General features: G+C 37.8%; 3 protein-coding genes across 16 annotated transcripts in view; 2 read left to right on the top strand and 1 right to left on the bottom strand.

Moving 5' to 3' along the window:
* FILIP1L (filamin A interacting protein 1 like) overlaps nt 1–6242 on the top strand; it is a 199117-nt gene extending 192875 nt beyond the window's left edge. For all 4 annotated transcript variants that reach the window (XM_044442721.1, XM_044442723.1, XM_044442722.1 and 1 more), the window contains one exon: nt 2946–6242. In XM_044442721.1, the coding sequence (XP_044298656.1) occupies nt 2946–3134 (189 nt within the window). In that variant the 3' untranslated portion in view covers nt 3135–6242. The remainder of the gene's footprint in view (nt 1–2945) is intronic.
* Nucleotides 1–23957, bottom strand: part of CMSS1 (cms1 ribosomal small subunit homolog) — a 279428-nt gene that overhangs the window by 220689 nt on the left and 34782 nt on the right. Inside the window, exon 1 of one of the 7 annotated variants that reach the window (XM_044442738.1) lies at nt 7683–8015. The exons of the other annotated variants lie outside the window; for them this stretch is intronic. Within the exon in view, the coding sequence (XP_044298673.1) occupies nt 7683–7743 (61 nt within the window). The 5' untranslated portion in view covers nt 7744–8015. Of the gene's footprint in view, nt 1–7682; nt 8016–23957 lie in introns of those variants that run through there. 7 annotated transcript variants of the gene reach the window in all.
* Nucleotides 8202–23957, top strand: part of TBC1D23 (TBC1 domain family member 23) — a 37292-nt gene continuing 21536 nt past the window's right edge. Inside the window, exons 1-8 of one of the 5 annotated variants that reach the window (XM_044442731.1) lie at nt 8202–9116; nt 17715–17826; nt 18794–18899; nt 20277–20481; nt 20798–20921; nt 21609–21733; nt 21835–21881; nt 23818–23921. In XM_044442731.1, coding sequence (XP_044298666.1) covers nt 9079–9116; nt 17715–17826; nt 18794–18899; nt 20277–20481; nt 20798–20921; nt 21609–21733; nt 21835–21881; nt 23818–23921 — 861 coding nt within the window. In that variant the 5' untranslated portion in view covers nt 8202–9078. Of the gene's footprint in view, nt 9117–9148; nt 9328–17714; nt 17827–18793; nt 18900–20276; nt 20482–20797; nt 20922–21608; nt 21734–21834; nt 21882–23817; nt 23922–23957 lie in introns of those variants that run through there. The other 4 variants (XM_044442730.1, XM_044442728.1, XM_044442732.1 and 1 more) reach the window with 4 other exon arrangements.

The raw sequence follows: 23957 nt of genomic DNA, 5'->3' as shown, positions 1-23957 counted from the left end.
TTCCCAACAGTTGTCAGTCAGTGATACAGTAGTGGGAACATGCAAAACATTGTGGCATGGAAACTGTAATAGCAGGAAGTGAGAATGTCGCAGACTCACTGCTCAGTGTATGCTAGCCAAATCTATCTGGTCAACAGGCAGCTGTGAAAAAGGTAAATTCCATGTTGAGCTCAACTATAAGGAACTGAAAATAAAATTGCCGATATCATACTCCCTTTATACAAACCACAGTTAAGAGTACTGTGAACAGTATTCAGGAGTCTCACTATGTCCAATAAGACTCATTCCTAAGTTAACTACATAGATTTTGACCTGTCTTTGACCTGTATATTTTGACCTGTCTTGAGGCGCGTGTTTCTTCAGTCCATCTATTTACACTATATGGCATTTACTGGGTTTTAGGAAAACAAGAGAAAGGTGTTAACAATGGTGGAGCAGTTCCTAGAGAATAGACACTGACGATACTCCTGAAGGCTGCTACAGGCTTATTTATTAAGACTACACACATAAAAACAATCCTTGAGTACCACTGCAAAAGAGACCCCCCCTCCGCTTTTCTGCAACGTGCTGTTAAATACTATACTTTAAAAATACTAATTTGTAAGAAACACAGAAAACTGCTTTATACTGATTTGTTCATCTAGCCCAATACAATCTACTCTCTGATGTTCTCACAAATGATCTTTTAGATAATCTATTAGCTGATCCTTTTTAAACAGAGATGCCAGGAATTGAACGCTGGACCCTTACATGCAAATCCGGTGCTCTACCAATGACCTACAGTACCTCTTCTCCCTCATGGAAACTCAAATAATTAAAAATGTGCTTTACAATCCATATTTTATCAATCCACATAAGCCCTACACACAGGGATGTCAGAACAGCAGAATTTAAGTGTAAGAAAAAGTCAACACCTCTGCTGGCCAAAGTTTAACACTTCAAGACTTGACATATTGAAAAACTTCTAGTAAGCACACAATCTTCATAATTGCAAATTCATTCTACCAGTTATGTTTTTAAAGATTGCAGTTAATCAGGCATATATATCTGTTTTACATTGTTTATTATTTTTATCTCATTGCATCAAAGAAGAAAAAACACAAAGCTCTAAAAATAAAACCTCAATAAAGATTTTAAAAAAGAGCTTGATAAAAATGCAATGGAAAATCTACCTCTACAATGCGTTCCAGTAATCTAAATGGGAGTTTAACAAGCCTGTAATACACATACTATGTAAAATATCCTTACAAACAGTGGAGAAAAGTACTCCAGCTTCTACTCATCACTGGTCTTTACAGCCCAAAGGTGCCGTAATTGTACCTATTTTTCAGGTTACAAGTTTCCTCTCCAGTTGGTTAGCATGCTATAAGCCTGTCTTGCAGATTCAGTCTTACTGACCACATTTTTGGGGGTCAGATGTGCTGCCACCTTACTGTAAGTAAGATTGCCTAGGAGGGTATTACACAAGGGGCTCTTATCTATCAGGGCACAATTAAGACCTATAGGAATTCTTCCCCATTACCACAATTTCCCACAAGGCATATAAATGTTTTAATTAAATTAAATTAAAATTAAAGTCAGTCACTCTCCTTTGGTTACACCAGCTTTTAGAATGGCTTTCAGTGGCTATGGCTGAATAAGTTTAATTTGATATTTACTGCAGCCTTGTTATTTTCTTCATGCTGACTGTGAACTGCAGTTTCCTCCAGGTAGTGTGCATGTGGCAAAAAGACAGTTTTTTCTTCTAGTTAGGCAGGAATACCTTTAATCTGATCTAGCTACCTGTATAGCTCCAGAAAGCTCTCAAACAGGGGACTATGGACACAAGCTGTGCAGGCATGCTTTCCTTAGAAATAAAATAATGCTACATCATTTTGCTATTCTATGATACTGTCTATGGACCAGACTTTTTAAATAATCTCAATCTATGCCAAGCAGTGCTCCGATTCCTTTAAAAAAGAAAGAAAGAAAAGGTGAAAAGGACCTAGAGGCCCATTTATCAAATACAATAGTCGATAGCAAATTTGGGAGGAACCTATAAGGCCATAGAGTTCAACTCCCTGCTCAATGCAGGACCCCAGGTTAAAGTATCCCTGAGAGGTGGCTCTCCAACTGCCTCTGAAATGCTTCCACCATGGGAGAACCCACAACCTCCCTAGATAATTGCCATACTGCTCTAACAGAAAGGAAATCTTTCCTGACTTCTAGGCAGAATCCGGCTTCAGATATTATTCCATGTCCTGCACTCTGGGATGATTGAGAAAAGAAACTGGTCCTCCTCTGTGTGATAGCCTTTCAAGTATTTGAAAAGTGTTATCGTATTTCCCGTCAATAGTTTTTTCTCAAGGCTAAACAGGCCCAGTTCTTTCAATCATTCCTCATAGGAATTTGCTTCCAGTCCACAGATCATCTTTGTTGCCCTCCTCTAAACTTTTTTCCAATTTGTCTGCACGTTTTTGAATTGTGGTGCCCAAAACTGAACACAGTACAGAAAATATATTACATAGAAATCAGGATTCCATTCTGGTCCCACTAGAAATTCTTTCTGAGGCTTGGGGATATGAAAATGAATAATACTTTATATTACTTTCCATTACAATATATTTTAGAACTCTATGTTTAAAAATGCCTTAATTTTCTGTTCGGTTCACAATTAGCTTTGCAGTGGGATCTAAAAATCCTATACCAAAATTCAGTCATGGGCAATATTCCAACAGTTTTAAAAGAATGTTTCAGAATTTGAAGTGCACATTCTACAAAAGACTGATCTTTGCTGCCATCTAGAGATAAAAGAATAAATAAAATCCTTCTGAGCCCCTTAAAAACTAGTGTTTAAGCAAAGAAAATATTCTGGCAATTTAGAAAAATTGCACATTAAGCTTATTAAAGTTCTGTGCGCAGTGTCATCCTTAACAGTCTCCTCCTTCCCCTTTAATTTAAACCAGATTGCTGATGTCTTCCGTCAAGCAATTCCTACCAGGATCCCTAAATCAAAAGCTATGAGTACAACAGTAGTACCAATGAGGACACCTGCTGGACAACTCAAGACACCACTCCAGGACAGTAAAGATGGAAAATCACACACAGGAAGAACCTTTTCCAGTGCTTTTCTTCAAAATGGTGGGAAAAGATAAGACTATGTGGTGCCTGATACAATATTGAACTTTTAAGACATATTTAAGAAAAGGTAACATAAAATCAGAAATGGGTAGAAAACACTAATGTTAACACTGAAATTGTAAGTCATCAGGACATCCTTATGAACAGTTTTATTCATCCATTAATCAGTGTAATCCTGTTCCATATTCCTGATTTGCACAAGTTACATATTAACAGAGCCTGTCCATTTATGTGGACTGGAAAGTGAGGTTTTCAGTTGCCTCAAGTGTTAATTCTGCAATATTTTTCCCATATAGCAGAAAAATTGCATCCATACACTTAACAATTGCTGTAATCATAGGTCTATTTGAGAGACAAGAATGTATTACAAAAATTTTACACATGCATGAAACAGAATAGTTGTATCAGACAAGTGGAATGATAAAACTTTCAATCTGATGAAGGCCGAGTAAAATACTGCAAGGGGGTGGCTGGAAAAAGAGAAATAAGACAATTTGAGACAGTAACTACTGTTATTGAACCTGCCTGCTCCCATTCACCTTTTTCTACTTCCATGTCAATATTCTCAAAGTCTTCCCCAGACATTTAAACCTGGGATTATTAGACATCATAGTGCTGTATGATACCCTACATCCCTCATCAGCCTCCACTGTAGTACTATGGCAGCTATGTTCATGAATCACAGACTTCTAGACTTAAAGGAACAGTAGATCCTTAAAGCCAGAAGACACATACATGTAAAGACTGACAGCTGTGAAAATATTCCAGAAAGGACAGATCACTTTGGTGCTTCTGTGAACACTCGGGACAGGCAGGTAGGCAGGCAGGCAGGCAGGCAGGCATACTTACTAGAATGGCAGTCCCAAGGCTGCAGAAGAAACATATTGAGGACCTATCTGTCAATACCACTATCGAGAGAGAGAGCAAGAGAGAGAGAATGAAGGCTACATGCAGCAGTGGCACCAAAAGGATGAAATGCCACATACCACATATATGAAGGAAGTGGGTTACCACCCCCAGAACATTATTTAAAAGAGCACTATGTGTTTTCAGTAGTTAAGATGTTGTGTTTTAATTATTACCATGTATTTTGTGTGTCACAAAAATGTTGAATTATTAGCTATTTTTTTAAACTGGAAATTGTTTCTTTTAAAACAAATATGTATGTTTGGGTTTGTAAAGCAAAGCAAACAAACATTTTCCTGTATCCCTTTATGAAGTAAATTCTTTTAGTACTTACACATGAAATAATATAAATCATTCAACAACTGGGGCATTCTAGAAATTGTGAGCCTTTTTTCTCTACAGGAGATAGTATCAGAGGATGAGACTCCCAAATTAGAAGGCATTCAACCAGGTACTGGGGAAAAGCAAAGGGCAAATACAAACAGCTCTGCCATTAATGACACAAATAGATCAAAACTGCAATGAAATCTAATGGCCAATTTGATCATAAGTTAAAGGAAAGTCCAGTGATATACAATACTTACAATTAGAACATGGAGAGTGAACAGTTAGAATCAAAGCAAACTGAAAATTGAAAAGAAATAAATGGACTAGTTATACTATGTGAGTGAACTAAAGTGGACTGTACTAAGACATTTTCGGTCAGACAAATTCGAAGTGTATTACTCTGGAAATGACAAACACAGAAGAAATGGGGTGACTGTAATACTGAGGCAAGATGTAGCGCAGGCAGTAAAGGGTTATTAAGTTCACCTGAATCATATCAAGCAGAATTCTTGGAAAACCTATCAGCATACCCATCATTCAAGTGTACATTCCAACAATGGAAGCTGTGGAAAAAATTGAAACTTTTATGCAATTGTCCAAGAGGTGATTGATAACATTCCAAGGCATGCTGATAATCATAGGTGATTGGAATGCAAAAGTAGGAAACAAAGCAAAATCTAATGTTGTGCAAGAATTTGGTCTAGGGGTCAGAAACAAAGCAGGAGAATGACTCTCAAAAGTCTGTGAAGCTAAGAATCTGTTTATTGCAAATAAATACTTCATGAGAACATCACTAATTTATTTCTATAGTGACCACATAATTGGAAGTAGAAAATGGAGAAGAAAATGGAGTGCCATAGTACCCAAATAAAACTTAAATAACATTCCTGAGGAATTTATCATCCACATAAAGCACAGATTTACATTATTCAACTCAGCTCAGCTGACCATGAGACAGAACTATGAACTGAGACCAGAGACATTATTAGGAAAGACTGCAAAAGGTGACTCCTGTAGCAAAAAAAAAAAAAGTTCAAATGGATGACAGAGGAAACACTCGTAGTTGCTAAGGACAGGCAAGAAGCAAAGATGGCAGAAATAGAGTCACTGAAGAATGCAACTCTTCAGTGACTCTTACAAAGAGACAAAAAAAAAAATGTTACAATCGCCACTGCAAAGAACTTGTAGAAAAGGACAAAGCAGGACAAACAAGATATACAAAAAATCAAAGGGAAATTCAAATCAAAATTAGGAATGCTGAAAGATCAACAGGAAACATACTATTTTACCAGGATTAAAACGAACAGAAGCTGATAAAGAGAAAATAAAGAAAAGAATTGGAGTTGTGAAAGATTTTGCATACCTTGGCTCAGTCATCAATTTGAAGGGAGGCTGCAGCCAAACAATTTGAGAAAGATTGAGACTTGGAAGAGTTGCAATGAGGGAATTAGATCTTTTTTAGTAAGTGTAAGGCCATTTTACTGGCGAGCAAGGCCAAGATCATCCACACTAGCGCATTCTTGAACACTATGTATGGGTGTGAAAGCTGGACAGTGAAAAATAATTATTATTTTTAGTAATGCATAGTATACTGACACATCTCTTTCAACACTGATCAACTCTCTTCCACTAAAGTTGATGGGACACACTGAGTTTGACAGGCACTTAGTTCCATTCATTCTAAGACATTATGCTTTTCAATGCCATATATTTTGCTAGGGATAATCATCTGAAAGAAATATTAATTACAACTTTCAACCTGCCAATTTTGGCTAACATTTTATTTGCTGTTAGCATACATTTGTTTGTATCAATTAATTACTGAATTGAAAAAAAAATCCATGAAAATATAAAGCAGTGGAAAATTTTCCATTCCACTTCATTGCCAATGTGAGTGGCCATTTTCCATCCAAACTTCCACTTTCCTATACAGGAGGCTGCAGCAGGAAAGTGAGGCCTCTGTTAGGTCTTTGGCACTGCTCAGATAAACAGGTGCAACCATTCATGAAAATACAGTTACTACAGGACCAGTCAAACAGTGCTTGGGAAGTTCATGTCCCAGGCTTGCTCAGCGGTAACCAGACAGCATAGTTTAGCATTATGTGTGAACACAGCCACACAAAATGTTACATATATGAAAATGTTACATCTAGTTCCATCATATTTACATGTCCTTAGTGCATGCCTTAAACCATTCACCTATGTTACCATGCTGAGGTTTGGTAGCCCAAGCCAACGCTTGTGGTGAACACATTTAACATGATGTGGCAGGTATAAAATACTTATAGGCTCACATAGCAACCTACTTGCCAATCCATTTTCAAGAGATTTGTAACTATTACTCAAAGAATTATGATCAATTTTTGTTCCAATGATTTGTTCTGTGGAATTCCCAGTTTTTTGTTTTTTATTTAACAAAATACTTGTTATCCACATCTAAAGTAAGAACTACCATTTAAATTCTGCACCATGGAATGTCTTTCAGACCTGAGATATGCCCATTTTCAGCAGGATTATCTGTGCAATGGTAACAAGAGGAATCTAGAGTCAAACAGCTTAACCTACATCACAATGTTGTCAGGTAAATGGGAAAAAGAGAGGCAGAAAGCAATGTAGGACCCCCGTGAGCTCCTCAATAGGTGGAATAAAAACACAAAAATTACTGTATGCGAGCTACATGCTACTTCTTTGACAGATGCAGAATATAAACCAATATTTCTCTAAGGAAAGGTACAGCAGCCAAAGTTTCCGAGAAGTCATACCCTCTGGGCACTTTCAGTAGCCCTGACACAGCATCTTCCTTAGGTGCCCTGCATAGGTTATTTCACATTAGTATGCATTTGTGTATTTCACAGTTGCATAAATGCCACCTATTTGTTTCACATTTCTGTTTCAAACTAGAGTATTACACTTTTTCTTGTATGGTCAAGCCCCCTTCCTCTCCTAGCTTAAAATACTACTAATAAACCTCGAATGTAACCAGATGTCCCACTGAACTCAATAGAGCTTACGGCTATGTAAGCACGCATAGTGCTGAGTCGTGACTCGGTTCGGTGTCATCTAAAACTTCTCACATCACGAGGACAAGAATTCTAGCAAACATGTGTGACGAGATCTTTATAAATCTGAATGAAGTAATATTGGAGGCCAGAGTCTGCCTGGCTCAAATAACGGGATAAAGAAGGGGGCAGTGGGAGAAGGAGTAAACTGAGAAAATCGGGAAAAAATAGTCAACACTAAAGGGACGGCGGCGCAGGGGGGAATTCAACTTTTTAAAGAAAAGCTCATCCGCAGCAAAATTCTCCTCGCCTTCTCCCAGTCCCCGGTACCTGGACTGTTGTTGCTCCCTTCACGTGTTTCCCACCAAGATTCATCCAACGTGTCTCCCATACTGCAAATTCAACACAGGCCAAGCCGCCTATACCGGAGGGGAGCAGCACAAGGCCAGCACTGCGGGCCGCCGCCGCCACCACTTCGAGCTAGGGAAGCCCGCCCACGGAGGCGTTGTGTGGGTTGGGCCTCCTTCACTGGCTTCGGGAGCGTCGCGCGTTGAACCGGCCTAGAGTAAGCGAGAAGGGGCGCGTACGACTGCCGGCCTTTGAAGTGCAAGTGTCAAAGTTCACTTCCACGCTTGAATTGGGACGGGAGTATACTCCTTGGCACTCTGCACTTAGTGGTATTGCATTTGCCTATGCAGTGCTCTCGGGCAGAGATGTAAAACAGAGTGTGGTATCAGACGTGCTCTTAAGGCAGTTAGCTTTAAGTTGAACTAACCTTGGAACAAGCTTTAGAAAAGAATAGCTTTTGTGTTTGTACATTTTGAAACTGGATGTGCTCTATGCTGGAGTGTAATAGAGTCAACCAACATCTTATTAGCTACCGGGTTTGCAGTCCAATTTTATACATGTATACTCAGAAGCAAGTTTCGCTGAGTTCAAATGTTACTCCCAGGTGTTGCGAGATTGCGCCCTTATTGTAGTATTAAGTTACAAACATTACATTTTCCTTGCAGCCTGAAGCATTTTGCTACCTTATATGAAGCTGTAAATTGTGTTCCCCATTCCTCAAGATGCATACTTTTCAAGACCAAGTTGTTTTGGCACCTGAAATGGAATGTCCCACAAGCAGTTCTTTCCCTTCAAAGTATAATAATAACGATTTTTTCTTTACTGCGTGTTTCAGTAGAGAAAAAAGTCCCACAATTTCTAGAATGCCCCAGTTGGCCGAGACATGCTTGCAGTTGTGGGCATTTTTCTGCCTAAATATGTATAGAATTATATCTTAAATAACTGCAAAATATAGCCGTTTCATGACACCCAAAATCAGCTGCCTCGCTCAGTGTTATGGAAGAAGAAATAGCTTCTTTAATGACAGCTCATGAAATGTTTATATAAAGGAGAAAAAGATAACTTATCCTACCCACACATTTTTGTTACGAAATAATTGTTAGAAAGGGTATCTTCTACTTTTTGCATTTGAGGAGGCTGCTGCCCAATTACAGCTATACTACAAACCTAGATATCGACAGTACAGTCTATGGGAGATGGAAAGTTTTCAAACTAAACCCGGAGGCTAACGAGTGTGCACGAGTCTTATTACAATAGGTCTATGTATGAAAATCACTGCTGCGCTATACGGCAACCCTGTAGGAAGTGAGATTGCGACGGAGAACAGTGGAAGTGTAGATCACGCTTTACGGCAAGGTTGTGGTGCACGTCAACAGCTATGGCGGAAGGGGAGGAAGCGTCTCCGCTGAACAGCTGGTGAGTTGGACAATTGATCGGTTAGTAGGCTTCCTGAGGGCGACTGAGAACTTGTATCTCCATCACAGCCACCGCCCATCGCAGAAACTTCTGGGCGGCTGTCGCGGCGACCATCCCTCGCCCCATTCCGAGCCCGGGTGGCCCCCAGACCGAAATTTACTGTCCAGTCGCGGAGGCTGGTACGGCTTGTACTGATTCCAGATAATCTAATGTAGGCATGTTATTCTCGTATTTATATGTATCTCTCACTCTCCTTAATGAACGATTCCTGGGGAAATGCGCAGGGTTGTTATACTCAGGGCCACCCTGCATCTTGGTGTGTTTCTTTCTGCTGGCTGACAAAGAGCAAAAAAAAGACGACCACGTTTCAAATTGTCCTTTTAAGTCCGGAAAAGAAAATCCTTGAAGGCCAGGGCCGTTTTTTCCAACTCTAGAATCTTGATTTCATACAGTTAGGTATGATATTTAAATATTGCATTAATACCTTACCCTTCCAAGAAACTCAATGCATATATCTCCTCCCCAGTTGATCTTTGATGTCCCAGTAAAGGAGCTGGAACTTCATGGCTGCATAAAAGATTAAACCTGGATCCCGCAGTTCTAATCTAACACGAAACATTACATCAAATGGGAACAATAATGACCAATGGGAACTTTGTATCAAGATATGGTGTACTGCTAGTTACTAGATCAGTACTATGCATGCGTGAGCGAAAGGGTAGTCTGAATGCTGACCCCACAAGTAGTTTGGGTTTTGGAAGAGTGAAATTCAAATCCACTCTTGGTTATCATAACCTTTCCTGAATTCTGTAGTATACTTTATGGTGACAGATGAATCATTTTGTTGCTGATACTCTTTAAAACTATCAGAAATCCTTGTCATTCTACTACGAATATCCCAGAGACTGAGTTACTTTCTGCCCATCCCTGTTTCAAGAATGCCCACTATCTTTATGCTTTGCTTGTGAATTTACTAGATGCATCTCACTGGTTCTTGCTAGAAACAGAATATTATACCAGGTTAGCTAAATCTTGCTCTGATTCAGCAAAACTGTTCTTATGAGTTTAGGATTAGGCCAACATATATGTGAGTGCTTATGCTGTCGGTTGCTTTTAAATCTGAAGTGGCAATCATGTACCCCTCATTTCCCACTCAGCTGTAGCAAAATGTCTAGGTATTCATACCTTATTATTTTAATTTTGAATCATCTTATTTAAGTTATTTGCTTTTAGAAAACTGTTGTAGTACAAGTATAACCATGGATTTATAAATAATCTGTCGTATTTCATTACATTTGGGGAAACCATCCCTATGTCAAGTATGACGTCCACCATTCATTGGAATCAGCATATTCCATTGGACTGGACTAGATTCATGATTACCCTACTCTAGTACCACTGATGTGTGATTATTTCAGTAGTTACTATCCAGGAACATGATTTGTAGACTTGAAAGGCAGACTTTCTACTTTGCTTCCTGTCACAAGCAAACAAAAACTGGAGAGCACAGCATTCTTTATAATGGCATTGCTTTTAACTTCCAAAGTGTGTTGAAATCAATTTAAGGAATATTAGTGTGTCTGACTAGCAGCAGCTCTCAAATCTAGCTTCCTGATGCTGATGATACAGGGATCAAACTTACTGCATGATAATTCAAATCATGCACTTCAGGCATAATCCCACAGACTGTGTCTTCACCACTTTAAGAGTTCCTGAATTCAGTAGCCTCTGAAATTCCTGTGCCCTAACCAAGATGAAACCAGAAAAGTAGGAGGAGCAGTGGAGATTATCTTCACTTCTCCATCCTCCAGTCTCCTATATTTTCAGTAAATGGCCTTTTCTACCCATCTAGGGAGGGTGCTTTGGAGGGGTATAAAAGGATGTTGGAACACTCCCAGAATAACCTGCAAGCTGGCCTCTCTGGTCTCTTCCCCCTCTGCCTGCTGGAATACCCTCCTCCTCCTCTGCCATCACTCTCCTGGCCTCAGAAAAGCAGCCAGCTCTGTTCTTTCTGTACCAGCTGCTGTATGGAGGGGTCTCTCTCAGCTAGGATTTCACTTGCACTTCTGAACTCAGAGTGCTATCTCCAATATTAGAAGGGTTTCCCAAGCCTTCCTATGGTCTCTGGGTCACTTAAGCAGGGAGCACAGGATTATTCTGTTAATTATTAATATATTTCCAGTTAATATATACTAATGAAATAATATTAATTAATATTATCACTTATTCTGACAATTTTGTCACTTGTTTATAATATGGTTTGACATGGTTTAATATGCAATTTGCAAAAGCTTTGGATTTTGGAATACTTGTTGAATTGTTATCAAGCATCCAGAGAGCTTCAGCTATTCGGCAGCGTAGAAATGAAATTAATAATAAAAAATAAATAAGTCTAAGTAGGGAAAATAATGTAAAGCCTACTTAGTCCTCATTTCATGTGGTAAAAGCATGAAGCTGTATTCTCCTGAATCAAGTTGCAAATTTCCTGTGCAAAGTTTATACTAGTTGTTTGACTGACATCCCGAAGTATGCTAAGTTTGAAGTGTATCATAATCTAAGCAAAGGCTGTTAGAAGGTGTCAAAGGGCACTCTGACGTTAGAAGCATGATTTGTAAAATGAAAATTCCAAGGAGGTCAAACTCCAATCTTTATAGTCTTTCTGGTTCTTTCTCATACATTCCCACTATTTTAACCTAGTCAGCATATTACTCATTTGATGATTAGTGCCATTTTTTTCTCAGATTTATAGACTCAAATATCTGTAAATAGCTTTTATACCTGGAGTAAGTACAATTACTAAACCTCTTTTTGAAAAACAACTCCAATTATTATTTCCTATTTTTTTGCTTATGACGGTACCACTAAATATGAAGCACAAACCTGCCAATAGGAAAAATACTGCAAAATATATGATCTTGAGGCTTTTTGTTCTTTGACGTCACCACTTTCAAGTATTTAGGTTCCTTATACAAGGATGAATATATCTGGATTTCTGCTAGGATCCAGAATTTTGATAAACTAGTGACAAGTTGGAAGCCAAGGTCTCTTTCTATACTTTCAAAGAATTGCCACTGAGAGTGGAATTTCAGTGTCCACTATATTTTTGGATGGTGATCAGTTATTGCAGGCTTTAGGCAAAGGCTGGATAACCGTAAAATCGGAGTATCAGATATTAATAACTTCAGCCGCAAAAATGCTTTTAAAAGTCCAACTGATTTTCATGGTTTTAATCAGCCTTCCCCACCTACTGTGGCCCAGACGTATTAAATTCCTAACAATGCATCTGGAGCGTACCAAGTTGTGGAAGGCTTGTTTAGAGGGTCTGGTTAAGGTTCTGTTTAGTTTAAGAACAGACCTGTTACATAGAACTTGAATCTTTCAGGTTCAGAGATCATTGTTTAGTTTTCTGGTACTAAGATAGGATTTTTAGAAACCAACTTTGCATAAGGCTGACTTGGAGGGATTAAAATGTCTAAGGGCTAAATGCCTGAAATATTTCCAACCCAATGTGTAAGATTTGTCTAACAGCATTTCACATAAAGAATTTCTAGAGCAGGGTTCCCAACCTCTTTATACCAGTAGGCACATTTGGGAATTTGAGAAACTGCTGTGAGCACAAGAAAAAATGCCTAATCAGTGGATTGTCATTCTGGCATTTAGCAAAAACTCTACAATATTTCTTTAATAAGGGATTGTCTAATTCATCTAATTGCTGATGTTGCTATGCTTCTTTTAAATATATGTTTTGGCAATGTTCAGTGGTGATTTCTTTTAGGGAAGAGATATTACACAGATACATTTTGTACTGGAACTGTCTTTAATATTCACTGATGTCTACAATCTAAAACGATTAACCTGTTTCATGGAAATTAATAGCTAGAAGAGGAAATGGATTCTCCACTTCCTTTTGAGAGCAAAAAGACTGATATTACAATACTGAAAGGATAACACTCATTCCTATAATGCAATGAATTAAGGGCCTTATAATATCTTAACTATTTGAACACGTAACGTAGAGATGCCATGTTCAAATGGATAATTATTTGTATATTTGGTCCACTTGTGCTGAAGCAGAATGTAATTGCTAGGAACCTTTATGCATTTTTATACAAATCCATGTAAGTATATTTTTAAAATTAGAAAGATTAAATATCTGTACCACATTGGGGTTCCCCCTGTAAGTGCCATTAGAGATGACCCTAGTCTTTTCATTGGGAATCCTTGTCCTGTAGGATAGTCATACAAATGTATTGTAGAAAAAACAACCAAGGTGTTTGTGGCATCTTAAAGACTAATGATGACCAGTCATGTTTTATTGCTTTTATTGCTGGATTGTTTTAATGTATGTAATTTGATTGTTTTAATGTTTTGACTGTGAGCCGTCCCAAGATGCCTTGTATGGGGAACAGCATATAAAAGTTTTAAATAAATAAATAAAGCATAGACTTTCTATATACCACAAAAATGTATGCCATTGTACATGAATTAATCTTTAAGGTGCCAAAAGACTGTTTAAAAAAGTATTCAGCTCTTTAAAAACCATGTCATTTCTACATTTTCCCTTAATGTAGCCTGCCAGGCAGAATATTCTATATGCATAGTAGCCTGACAGTTTTATCTCAAGTGCCAATGTTAAATATCATGTATGTGTCATTATTCTCCATAGATAAAGCAACAGGTGGCTTTAGGTATTCAGCAAATATTTTTAATTCATGAAAGGAAATCATATTTTAAACACTGAAGGAAATTGGTTGCAAAAAGCAGGAGAAAATAGATCTCAAACTATTACTGAAATAGGTACCACAAGTATTCGGATGATACATTTATTGAGAACATTCTGTCTGTTCACCATACAGTATGTAACCATTTTCTTTGGAGTCCTAATAAATTACTGGAAATAGAAGTAAGAGGTCTCAGAATTATGAACTGATGACAACGTTAAACCACAGAAGAACAAGAAGACAACAACAAAGAGAATATAATAAGTAGCATTTGTGTAAAACATTCAGATGTTCCAAGGGCTTCACATGCATCGCTTTAATCCTTACCTTCATGGGTGTTGTAAGTCAGTATTGCAATGTGCCACATTTTGCTGATTGCAAGGGGGTAGGTATGGCAGGGAACCATTGGGACTGAGAATGACTTGCCTAAAGCTACTTGGTGAGTTCATGGCAGAGGTGAGCTTTAAACTGGGGATTTTCTGATTTGTTACTTAAGGCAGAATACTTTGCTATCAGGGCATGCTAGATGTTATAGGGCTTTTTTCTGTCTGCACATGTATTGGATCACACTCTTGGTCTCTTCACCACCTTCAAACTTTTAGTCATGGATAGGCAGTCTGTAGCTTTCCACCTAACTTCAAATGCACTATGCAAAAGATCAGTTGAGACCTCTGTCAAAGAACAATATATCGCTTTCCCTGCTGACTGCTGTTTGGGGAAGTAGAGTGTGATAGAGAAGTGTGTAACAGAAAAAGAGGAAAAAAGTAGCCTCACTCACTGCTGACTTCAGCCACATTCACCACCAATATGCACTCCCACGCAGATTACCTCTAGGGGAAGTCTGTACCCCTTAGCAGAAAAAATATTCTGTAGTCCCATTTTAAATACAAAATTATAAGTACTAGATGCAGCTTGATGTTCAGAATATAGGACTTATTTGAAGTTCAAATAAGAATGATACAAAGCATTAGGCAAAGACTAAAATCAATACCAGAACCTCCACTTACAATAAAGCTATGAGCATATGGGTCCCAAGACAGTTTTGTACAGTATATGAGCTCTTTTTAAACTGGTCAGAATACCAGCAGAGTGTGTTTCCTCTTCAGAATGGTAAAGATAGGTCTGAAAATATATGGAAGAATTGCAGGGAAAATCACAAAGCAGAAAATAAAGAATTCCCCAGCACTTGTTCTGGTTACACTTTATGACAGAAGGAACACAGGACTCAGGTACAGGGAACTGGTAGCTTTTATGTTGGTACCTGAGCATATGAGTATTGCACCAGCAGCTAAATGGAAGCTTGAGCAGGAACCATCCTTATGTTGCTGGATGTTGAAACTTGGAGACATTGCTTTCTCCAAAAACTCACAAACCAAATTAGTGCCCACTATACAGCCAAACTTTAAACCTAATTCCTCCATCCATTTATGGCAGCTTGTGGGGGAAAGATCTTTTGGAATTAACTATTGTGGTTCCATACTGCACTGCAAAATCTGCCTTTTACAACTGTGTACATTTTGTGTATATGATCGGTCTCTTTGTACCAACAATGTATATCAATGAAGGTAAAGGAAAAAGTCTGTGTGTGTAGCTGGTTGTGAATGGAAGGGAAACCATAGAGTTTTCTGTGCAGCAAGTAAAACACAATAATATTGTGCATTATCACATTCTAAGTTTTAATTGCATCTGATGGTCTTAATATCTTGCTGTTTGTACCCCTAATTATTTAAATTTAAATTTAACACAAAAACAATAGTTTTATTGTCCAGAGATTTGTGCACAGCAATATTCTTATTTTAATTAGAACTATCACTGGCTATTGTTGCTTAAGATCAAAAGATAAAAACTGTCCTCAAGTACCAGAAGAAGCATTTTGGAAAAATACTTCCTTTCTCAGGGGCCACTTGTCTTTTTTCACATGTATCCTGCAAAATCTTGCTAATATTTCATGTTTCAAACTCCATCAAATCAGAGGAAGTACAAGTGTGATTTTGCAAGATAGCCATGGAAAAAGAGAAGTGGCCACTGAAGAAGGAAAGATCATTCTAAAACAGCATCAGTCTTATTAAAGCTTTTTCTGGCTCCTAAGAATAATTTTTTATTCTGGTTTGGATACATTATGTTGGGAATCAGAGGGGCATTTAGCTCAATACGTAATTAGTACCTTTCCCTGTTGCTAGCTCTCTATTGTTTGAACATAGAAAATAGAACATAGAAAATAATTAATATATTTGCAAATGTAGCTTTTTTCTCTTTAATAGTGTACAAATATTTAATTTTATCAGCATTTTGACATACCTAGGAATTGATCTGTATACCAACAATGTCTCAAAAGCAGGTTGAGAACATTATTCAATATATAATTTGTAGTGAATAATCTTAAAAGCACATTTCTGAAGGGAAAGGGATCCAAAAATGATTTGAGAACATCAGTGTTTTAATTGGCTAGGATTTTGAACATCCCCATGTTCAAAGTGGAGATTTACAGGCTTTACCTGTGGACCAATAAGCACACATTCAGATGTCAACTAGGGAAGTTGAAGAGCCCATTTGTGATGTCAAGTATTAGGGATTTGGAAGGATAAATTACACTTGCTGTAGAATTAATATCCAAGTTGAGAGTAACTGATGAATTAATTGCACTGTACATGCTTCACTTTCCTATATATGGCTACTCAAAAATTCATACATAAGATTGTACCCATAGTCTGTTATTGGACAGTCATGTTTTTTGCAAGTTTATTAATATATGACACTGGTGTATGCATGTAATATAACAGTTTTGAAGATCTTTGCTAGTGATTGTAAAGCAGGTGTGCAGAACTATAATTGGATGAGGAGCTAAATATCTCCGCCTCCTGCCCCTGAGCTCTGCACATGCCAGATGCTGTCAGTGTGTGGCCATAGTTACTGGCATCATTGCATCAACCATTCTGCCTTTCTCCATACTGAGGGAAGCATGATCCAGCCTTTCAGCATTGAGAAAGGGGCTCAACTGGTGCTGGAAGGACCAGTGACTACTTCTTCCAGCACCAACCAAGTTTAAAGCTCTGTGCAGTGTATGTTATCTGAAGCCACTCAGATGGTGCTGCAAAGAGCAGGTGCTTCCTCCAGCATTAGCTAAGTCCCCTGCTTTCTGCATCTCCACTGTTATCTCCAAATTCAGACTGGAGGAAAAGCAAAGATTTCTTTAGTGAGTGGGGCTTGGGGGTGCACAAGGAAGCCCTATGGACTGGAGGTTCCACACCCCTGCTTTAGGGATCTATTAAAGATTTTCACTTTTAACAACATATAAGCTACATTGTACTTACCATGTCACTATGTCTACTACAATAGATATATTAAAGTGTGATTGATATTGATCTGACAGATTGTGGCTTCCTGAACAGGTGTCCTATGCCTAGATTTTGTAAAATAATAAACTGGCAGCAAGCAATTCTTATAATATTGAAATACATGTGATTCTCTATTTTAAGTGAATTTTTAAAGGGTCATCTTTTTCACTTCTGACCTCCAGACTAATATTCTATTACTTTAAACCATTTCATTTTGTTTTTATTGTAATTTTGTTCCTTCTATGTGCTTTTATGCATAATCCAGTAGATGTTGTTCCAGCTCAGCAAAAAAATTAAAATGTTTTCTGGAACGTAACATTTGAATGTCAGCTCAGTCCTATGAACATATGTAAACCTACTGAGTTTAATTGGTTGTGTCCTCAGGTAAGTTGGTATAGGATTGCAGCCTCAATTGTTTAGGCATTTTTGCTTAAACTAAGGCTGATCTTAGTAAAATATACTTCCAAGTGTGCATTTAGTAAGAGATGAAAATATTGCTGTGTTTTAAATTCACTGACTCCTATGTACGATAATTTTTAAAGGGAAAATGATCTTGCAGAAGCTCTAGAAGAAGGTGGTTGTGATCTTGAAACAGTCCGAAACATAATTCAAGGGAGAGCTGTGCCTGCTGACCTAAGAGCCAAAGTCTGGAAGGTAAGAATATCCCATTTTGAGGGGAAGGTGATAATTTATATCAGTGTAAAATATTTCATTCAAAAGAGACATGAACCATTATTAGGGCCTGCCTTTACTTCTTGAAAAATAACAATAAAGCTAACTTTACCATAGTCATTGTTGTTAGCATTGTTTTTAGCATTGCTTAGCATTCAATAAATACCTCACATTTTCCTTTGTATATGGAATTTTAGAATACATTTACCAATAAATAAAAAACTTTAAATATTGCAGGGACCTATATTTCAAGGACCTAATTTCATATTGTTAATCTAAAATGTTTATTGCAGTAGAGAACTTGTGTGAAAATGTGCTTATTCCTTTAACTGCCTGCCATTTTCATTGAAAATTACTTTCTCTAAGTGGCTTTTCCCTCCATGAAGTTCCAAATGGACACTTGTTTGTTAGGACACTTGTATCTGAAATTTATTTGGCATGGATAGGGAGGGAAGGATTTATCATTAATAAAGCACCCGAAAGGATTAATTATGTACCAGGGAGCCACATGGGAATCAGGTTAACCACCTCTTTTCCTCATCAATTTTTGGTGCCAGTCATCCACTTCATCTACATATAACATGTTATTTGACCTTAACATCATTCATAATTTCTTTAATAAGTTAACTGAATTCAGCAGGACTATGTAAGAAAAAGTAGAATGTGAACTTTTAGACTTCTAGAATGACGTTAAACCTCAATTGTATGTTACCAAATGAATAAATGCAGTCTTGCCAGGAATTGTTGCTTTCTATTAAGTACAAATTTGGGGGAAGTTTATTGTTCAAGAATGCTGACAGCAGTATAACAACTAATTTTCTTAGTCTTCTGCATTTATATCTTTTTATCATATTTTTCTTGAAATATTTCAAATTTAAAAATTATATATTAAGTACAATGAAGAATAGTGAAGGGTTTTTTTTTCTCATTTCCCTGTATTTGTTTTTAGATTGCACTGAATGTGGTTGGGAAAGGAGACAGTTTGGCATCCTGGGATGGTTGTCTAGATCTGCCAGAACAGACACTGATACACAAAGATTGTCAAGAATTAGTTGGTAAGTTTGAAGGAAGATTTAGATTGCTAAGGTGAAAACTCTATGTAAACTGTGTGCTCTCTGTAGAGGCTTGTTGAGTACAACTCTGGACTTCCTCTGTCACGAAACTTAATCACCTGAATAAGACATGGTTCAAATAGTTTGGCAGAAGCAATACTTTCACGTGGCGAACTCAAAAGATGTTTGCTAGTATATCTTGCAGGCATCCCTTAAAGGCCCCATATAGCTTGAGCTTGGTTGTCTAAAAGATCCAAAGGACCATCTTTTCCTTATTATAACTTCTTGTACATTAAGATTGTGATGGAAGCTCTTTTCCTGGTGCTCCTGACTTAACAAATTTAGGAGTCATGGGAAGTGCTGAGAGGGCCTTCTGTACTCTGGTGCCCTGCTTGTGGAATGTTCTCCGTATGGAGACTTACCTGATGCTTATTCTTACATCATTTGGTACAAGGCAAGGATTAGACCTCTTTATTTTCCCATGTCTTTTCAGAAATTAGCTGAACCATTTCTTGTTTGCTTTTGTCTTCTAGTTACTATATTTTTGTTTTAGTATTTAAATTATTTAGAGCAAATATAGTGCTGCCTGCTTTTTAATATTTTTGGCCAAACAACAGAATATTTATGAGTAAATATGACACATAATAGGTGAATATATTTTTGCTTACTGGTATTTGCTTTTTGTAGAGCTCAAGTATAGTCCACTTTCCTAATATATGGATGAAGGAGTTCTGTGATCACCCTCCTCTCACTCTAAAAACTCCTGTCCAAGGAACTTTTGCACATGAATATGCAATATAAAGCAAGGCAATTTGGCACTGAAAATGAAGTTCACGTTTAACAAATTTACAACAGCAATGTGGTTTGCCAGGTGCTTGCTCATCTTGGGTGAGTTGCAACCGTAACCAGGTGAACAACTCTCTGGCAAACTATACATGTATATGTGAAATAAGATTCTGTGCCAGTTTCCTATTATGTGAGACCCTCTGAGCTCAGTGGAAATTACTGGGCCAGGATCTAGAGGGTTATGCATAGTCTTCCATGAATACACTGGAACTCTTTAGCTCTTCTTTATGCCATTGAAATACTGCTTTTTAATGTTGAGAGACACTCTGTAACATTATTGAATACAGTATAACAGAGACATCTGGAAGAAACAGATGTGTGTGCAAATGCATAAGCACTATTGGTGTACACAAGGGGATCTTTGGAACTGCTTGGCTCTGTTGTATTGCCATAGCATTATGGAAGGTGCACAAGCATGCACACTTGCTCTCCTTACATTCCCAGTTTCAGAGTCTAGTCCCAAAACAATAACTACCACCAGGGAATTAGATTATGTCACATTTTAAACACAATTGTATATTTGTCTGTTTTCAGATCAGCTGTCAGTGCAAGATGAAGAGAAGTCAGTATTACTTCTGGATATTGAATCTGTTATTACCTTTTACTGTAAATCTCGTAATGTTAAATACAGTTCTAGCCTTAGTTGGACATATCTACTCAAGCCATTGGTGGATCTTCGACTTCCACGAAGTGACTTGTACAACTGCTTCTATGCGATCATGAATAAGTATATTCCTAGGTAAAAAGAAATTTGTTCATGTTTGTTGTGATTGGCATAATGTGTTGTTCATATTACCCCCTCCTTCTGTTCCCTTTCCAAGGACAGAGGCATCTCTAACTTTCTTTGAGGAATGGAATAATTTTCTGTTGTATCTGTACATTAATAGATGGTATTTGCTATTGTCCTTATTGCATGAAACAAAACTGTAAAATGTGCCTAATCCTTTTGAACATTGCTGTGTGTGAAGTTTTAGTGCTTTGTGGTTGTTTTTAAAGTTACTTACAATCAGTATTATTGTGTCTTTTCATAAATTCCCTCACTGTTTTTCTTTTAGAGACTGTTACCTGAAAGGTAGACCATTTCATCTCTTCAGGTTACTCCTGCAATATCATGAGCCAGAACTCTGCTCCTTTCTGGACACCAAAAAGATGACACCAGATTCATATGCACTCAACTGGGTAATAAAGTGAAAGTAGGGAACCATAATAAATAGTAAATTTAACAGTATTTGCTGCTGAATAACAGAGCTGAAAAAAATAGTATGCATAATCTTTGACAAGGTTGTTAGATATTAAGTGTGGTAAACTATTGCAAATAGTTGTTATTTGCACAAGATTCCAGTGTCTGGCCTAGCAAATGGGACACCTCTGCACCCCTAAAATGAATCCCATGTTTTATTAAGTAAGTGTGACAGTTTATTATTTGTTTTATAACAGCTTTGAATAAAAAGCAGGCTGACTGTTTTGTTACTTTGTGTCAGAATATAGATATCATGTGTATAATTAATTTCCAAACATTTGGTTTTGCTGGCTTTCAGATACTTGTATCAAAGATATAACACTCCAACAAATTTTTAAAACTGACTTGGATTTTCAGGAAAGACAGTCTTTAATACAAGCATTTCTTAATGTTAAGGTATGAAAATATGATTCTGTGCCAGTATACTATGAGGTGAGACCCACTGAGTTCAATGGAAATTACTGCCAGATAGTTGTGCCTAAACTAGATTCGTTTGCTTTCATGTGGAGGTTCCACTGAAATCTTAGGAACTTGCTTCTAAGAATATGTTATGAAAATAAAAAATAAACATAACTATGTTACTAAAAAGCATGTTTGATTTTCCTTTCATCTCGTCAACTTTCCAGCTTGGATGCCTCTTCTCAAGCTACTGTTCATATGAAGTTACTCAGGCAATATGGGATGGATACTTACAGCTTGCAGATCCATTCTTCATTTATTTCCTAATGCTTATTATCCTTGTTAATGCAAAGTGAGTATATAATTAATATATGGCAACATATTCGTTGACCATTTATTCCCATGTCTGCTTGATATGCTTACCATATTTCTCTCTGTTTTGACCCTTTCCAGAGAATCTATCTTAGCACCAGAGTCAGAAAATAAAGAAGATGTTGTCCGTAAGTTCTTGTAATACTGTTGCTGTTGCTTTTAAAAAAGAATAATTGGGTACTATATAGCCAAAGTCTTCCAAAGCAAAATTCCATAGATATGTGGAAGAATTTAGCAGACACTTAACTGCACCAGTTGAAATTGATGAACTCTTAAAAAACTTAGCTTAACTTAACTATTAAACTGCTTCAGACAAAAAGCTAATTTATTGTTCAGCATTTCATGCAAAAGCCCACACAAGATTTGGGCTTGCATGCTGCCTCTTCTCATGTATCACAAAAGGAAGAGAGGGAATCAGAAATGCCCAGTGCCACTTTTAAACTAACCAGAGTTTCTCATTCTGTCCCAAGTCAAGAGAGTTTTGGTGAGTACAGTGCACAAGCCAGGATCAGAAGCCACAGTTAGATCCTTGCTTGTTTAAAGTATTCAGTTTAAACAAGATCTAGAGCTTGTTTAAACTGTTCGGAGATTCTCTGCATTCAGATTGACAGGAACTCTGGTTATTCTAGAAGCAGATGCTTCTGATCTCTTTCCAGCTGCAGCAGAAGAGAGGGAGGGAAAGTGGAGCATGTGAGTTTGTGTCTCTTGCATGTAAATGGTGGTTTAAGGTTCCATCTGAAAGAGCCTTTACAAATCCCATCTTATGTGGTGTTCTTCCTGGAGTTGCTCTACTTGCTTATTTTGTGGTTTATCTTCAAGTTCTGCCCTTTCACTTTTTATAGTTGTCTTTTACCTGCAATTCAACCTCTTTTGCTGCACTTGAAGTGATGGTGCCGTAAACAGAGTTTGATAAGCTATCATGGAATACACAAATGTACTGTAGAGCATGGTTTTCAACCACTGGTCCATGGACCGGCACCTATCCAAAGGAGATTTCCTGACAGGCTGCGCGGGGACGGGGGGCACATCTCACTCACTGCAGAAAGGCACAGGAACTGGCTGTGCTCCACCACGTCTTCCTTGGTTGGCATCGTGTTTGCAGGGCATGTGCTGGTGCTGCCAGGGGACCTGGGGAGGAGCTACTGAAATCAGTGTGGTGTGGCTGAGTGGGATCCGGCTGGGAGCCACACCAACACTGATTTCAGTTTTTTGTTTGTTGTAAAGTTTCTGGTTGTTCTAGAGAATTTTCTCTTTTCTTTTCTTTTCTTTTTCTTTCTTTCTTTTTTTTTTTTTTTGCTTTTTTTCTATTTTTGACATTGTGCTCGAAAACTAATACACAGAATACTGTATTGTATGTATGGAGCCTTTTGTTTCTGTTTCAGCGGACCCTGAGGTGATTTTCCTATTTTTGCCAGTCCCCAGTTGTTGAAAACCACCACTGTAGAGCATACTAGAGGCTTAACTTCTAATATATTGGCTTATAATTCAAAACACACACACCTCCTTGACCTTCACACATTCATCATGCAACTACCCAGTCAGTAGGCAGTCCCCTTCCCTGTCCTAATGCAGACTTTGTTCTGTCACCCATCTTTCTCTTACTCCACTTCCTCCTCTCAGTCCACTAGGTAATTGGCACCCTTATCAAATGGGAGGAAAGAATAGGTGTGGCTGTTTGACTGCAGCCATGTGAATCTGGAGAAGCTACTACAAAACAAGAAGGTATTGGCCTAGTCATTATGATGATCAGGCCACAGTCTCTCATGTTTCCACCAGTACCAGCTAGGTAGGGAGCACTGCCATGGTTGCTCAGTCAACTGACTTGCAAGTCTGTCTGTCTGTCTGTCTCCCCTGATGTGCACAGTTTGTAGTGAAGTTTGACTGTAACACAAGTAAAGTGATAGAAACTATTTGATCCATGTGACCAAAATATGAGTGATTGAAAGAGTGCAAGTCACAAACATGTTAGCATAAGTACTTGCTATATGGTTTAAATAAATATTTTTATATAGTTAAAGACTAGTTCTAGTGTTTCATTTTTGCCCTAATCACTGTATTTTTCAGAATTTCTAGAGAAGTCCCCTGCCAGTTTGGAAATAGAAGATATAGAAGACCTTTTTGCCTTGGCACAATATTATTGTAGCAAAACTCCAGCTTCTTTCAGAAAGGTAATAGTCATATTTCTGAAAGGGTGGTCTGAATAT

The sequence above is a fragment of the Varanus komodoensis genome, unplaced genomic scaffold (assembly GCF_004798865.1).
Source record: "Varanus komodoensis strain SLA01 unplaced genomic scaffold, ASM479886v1 scaffold4, whole genome shotgun sequence".
NCBI lineage: Eukaryota > Metazoa > Chordata > Lepidosauria > Squamata > Varanidae > Varanus > Varanus komodoensis.
This window is presented reverse-complemented; position numbering and strand designations above follow the sequence as displayed.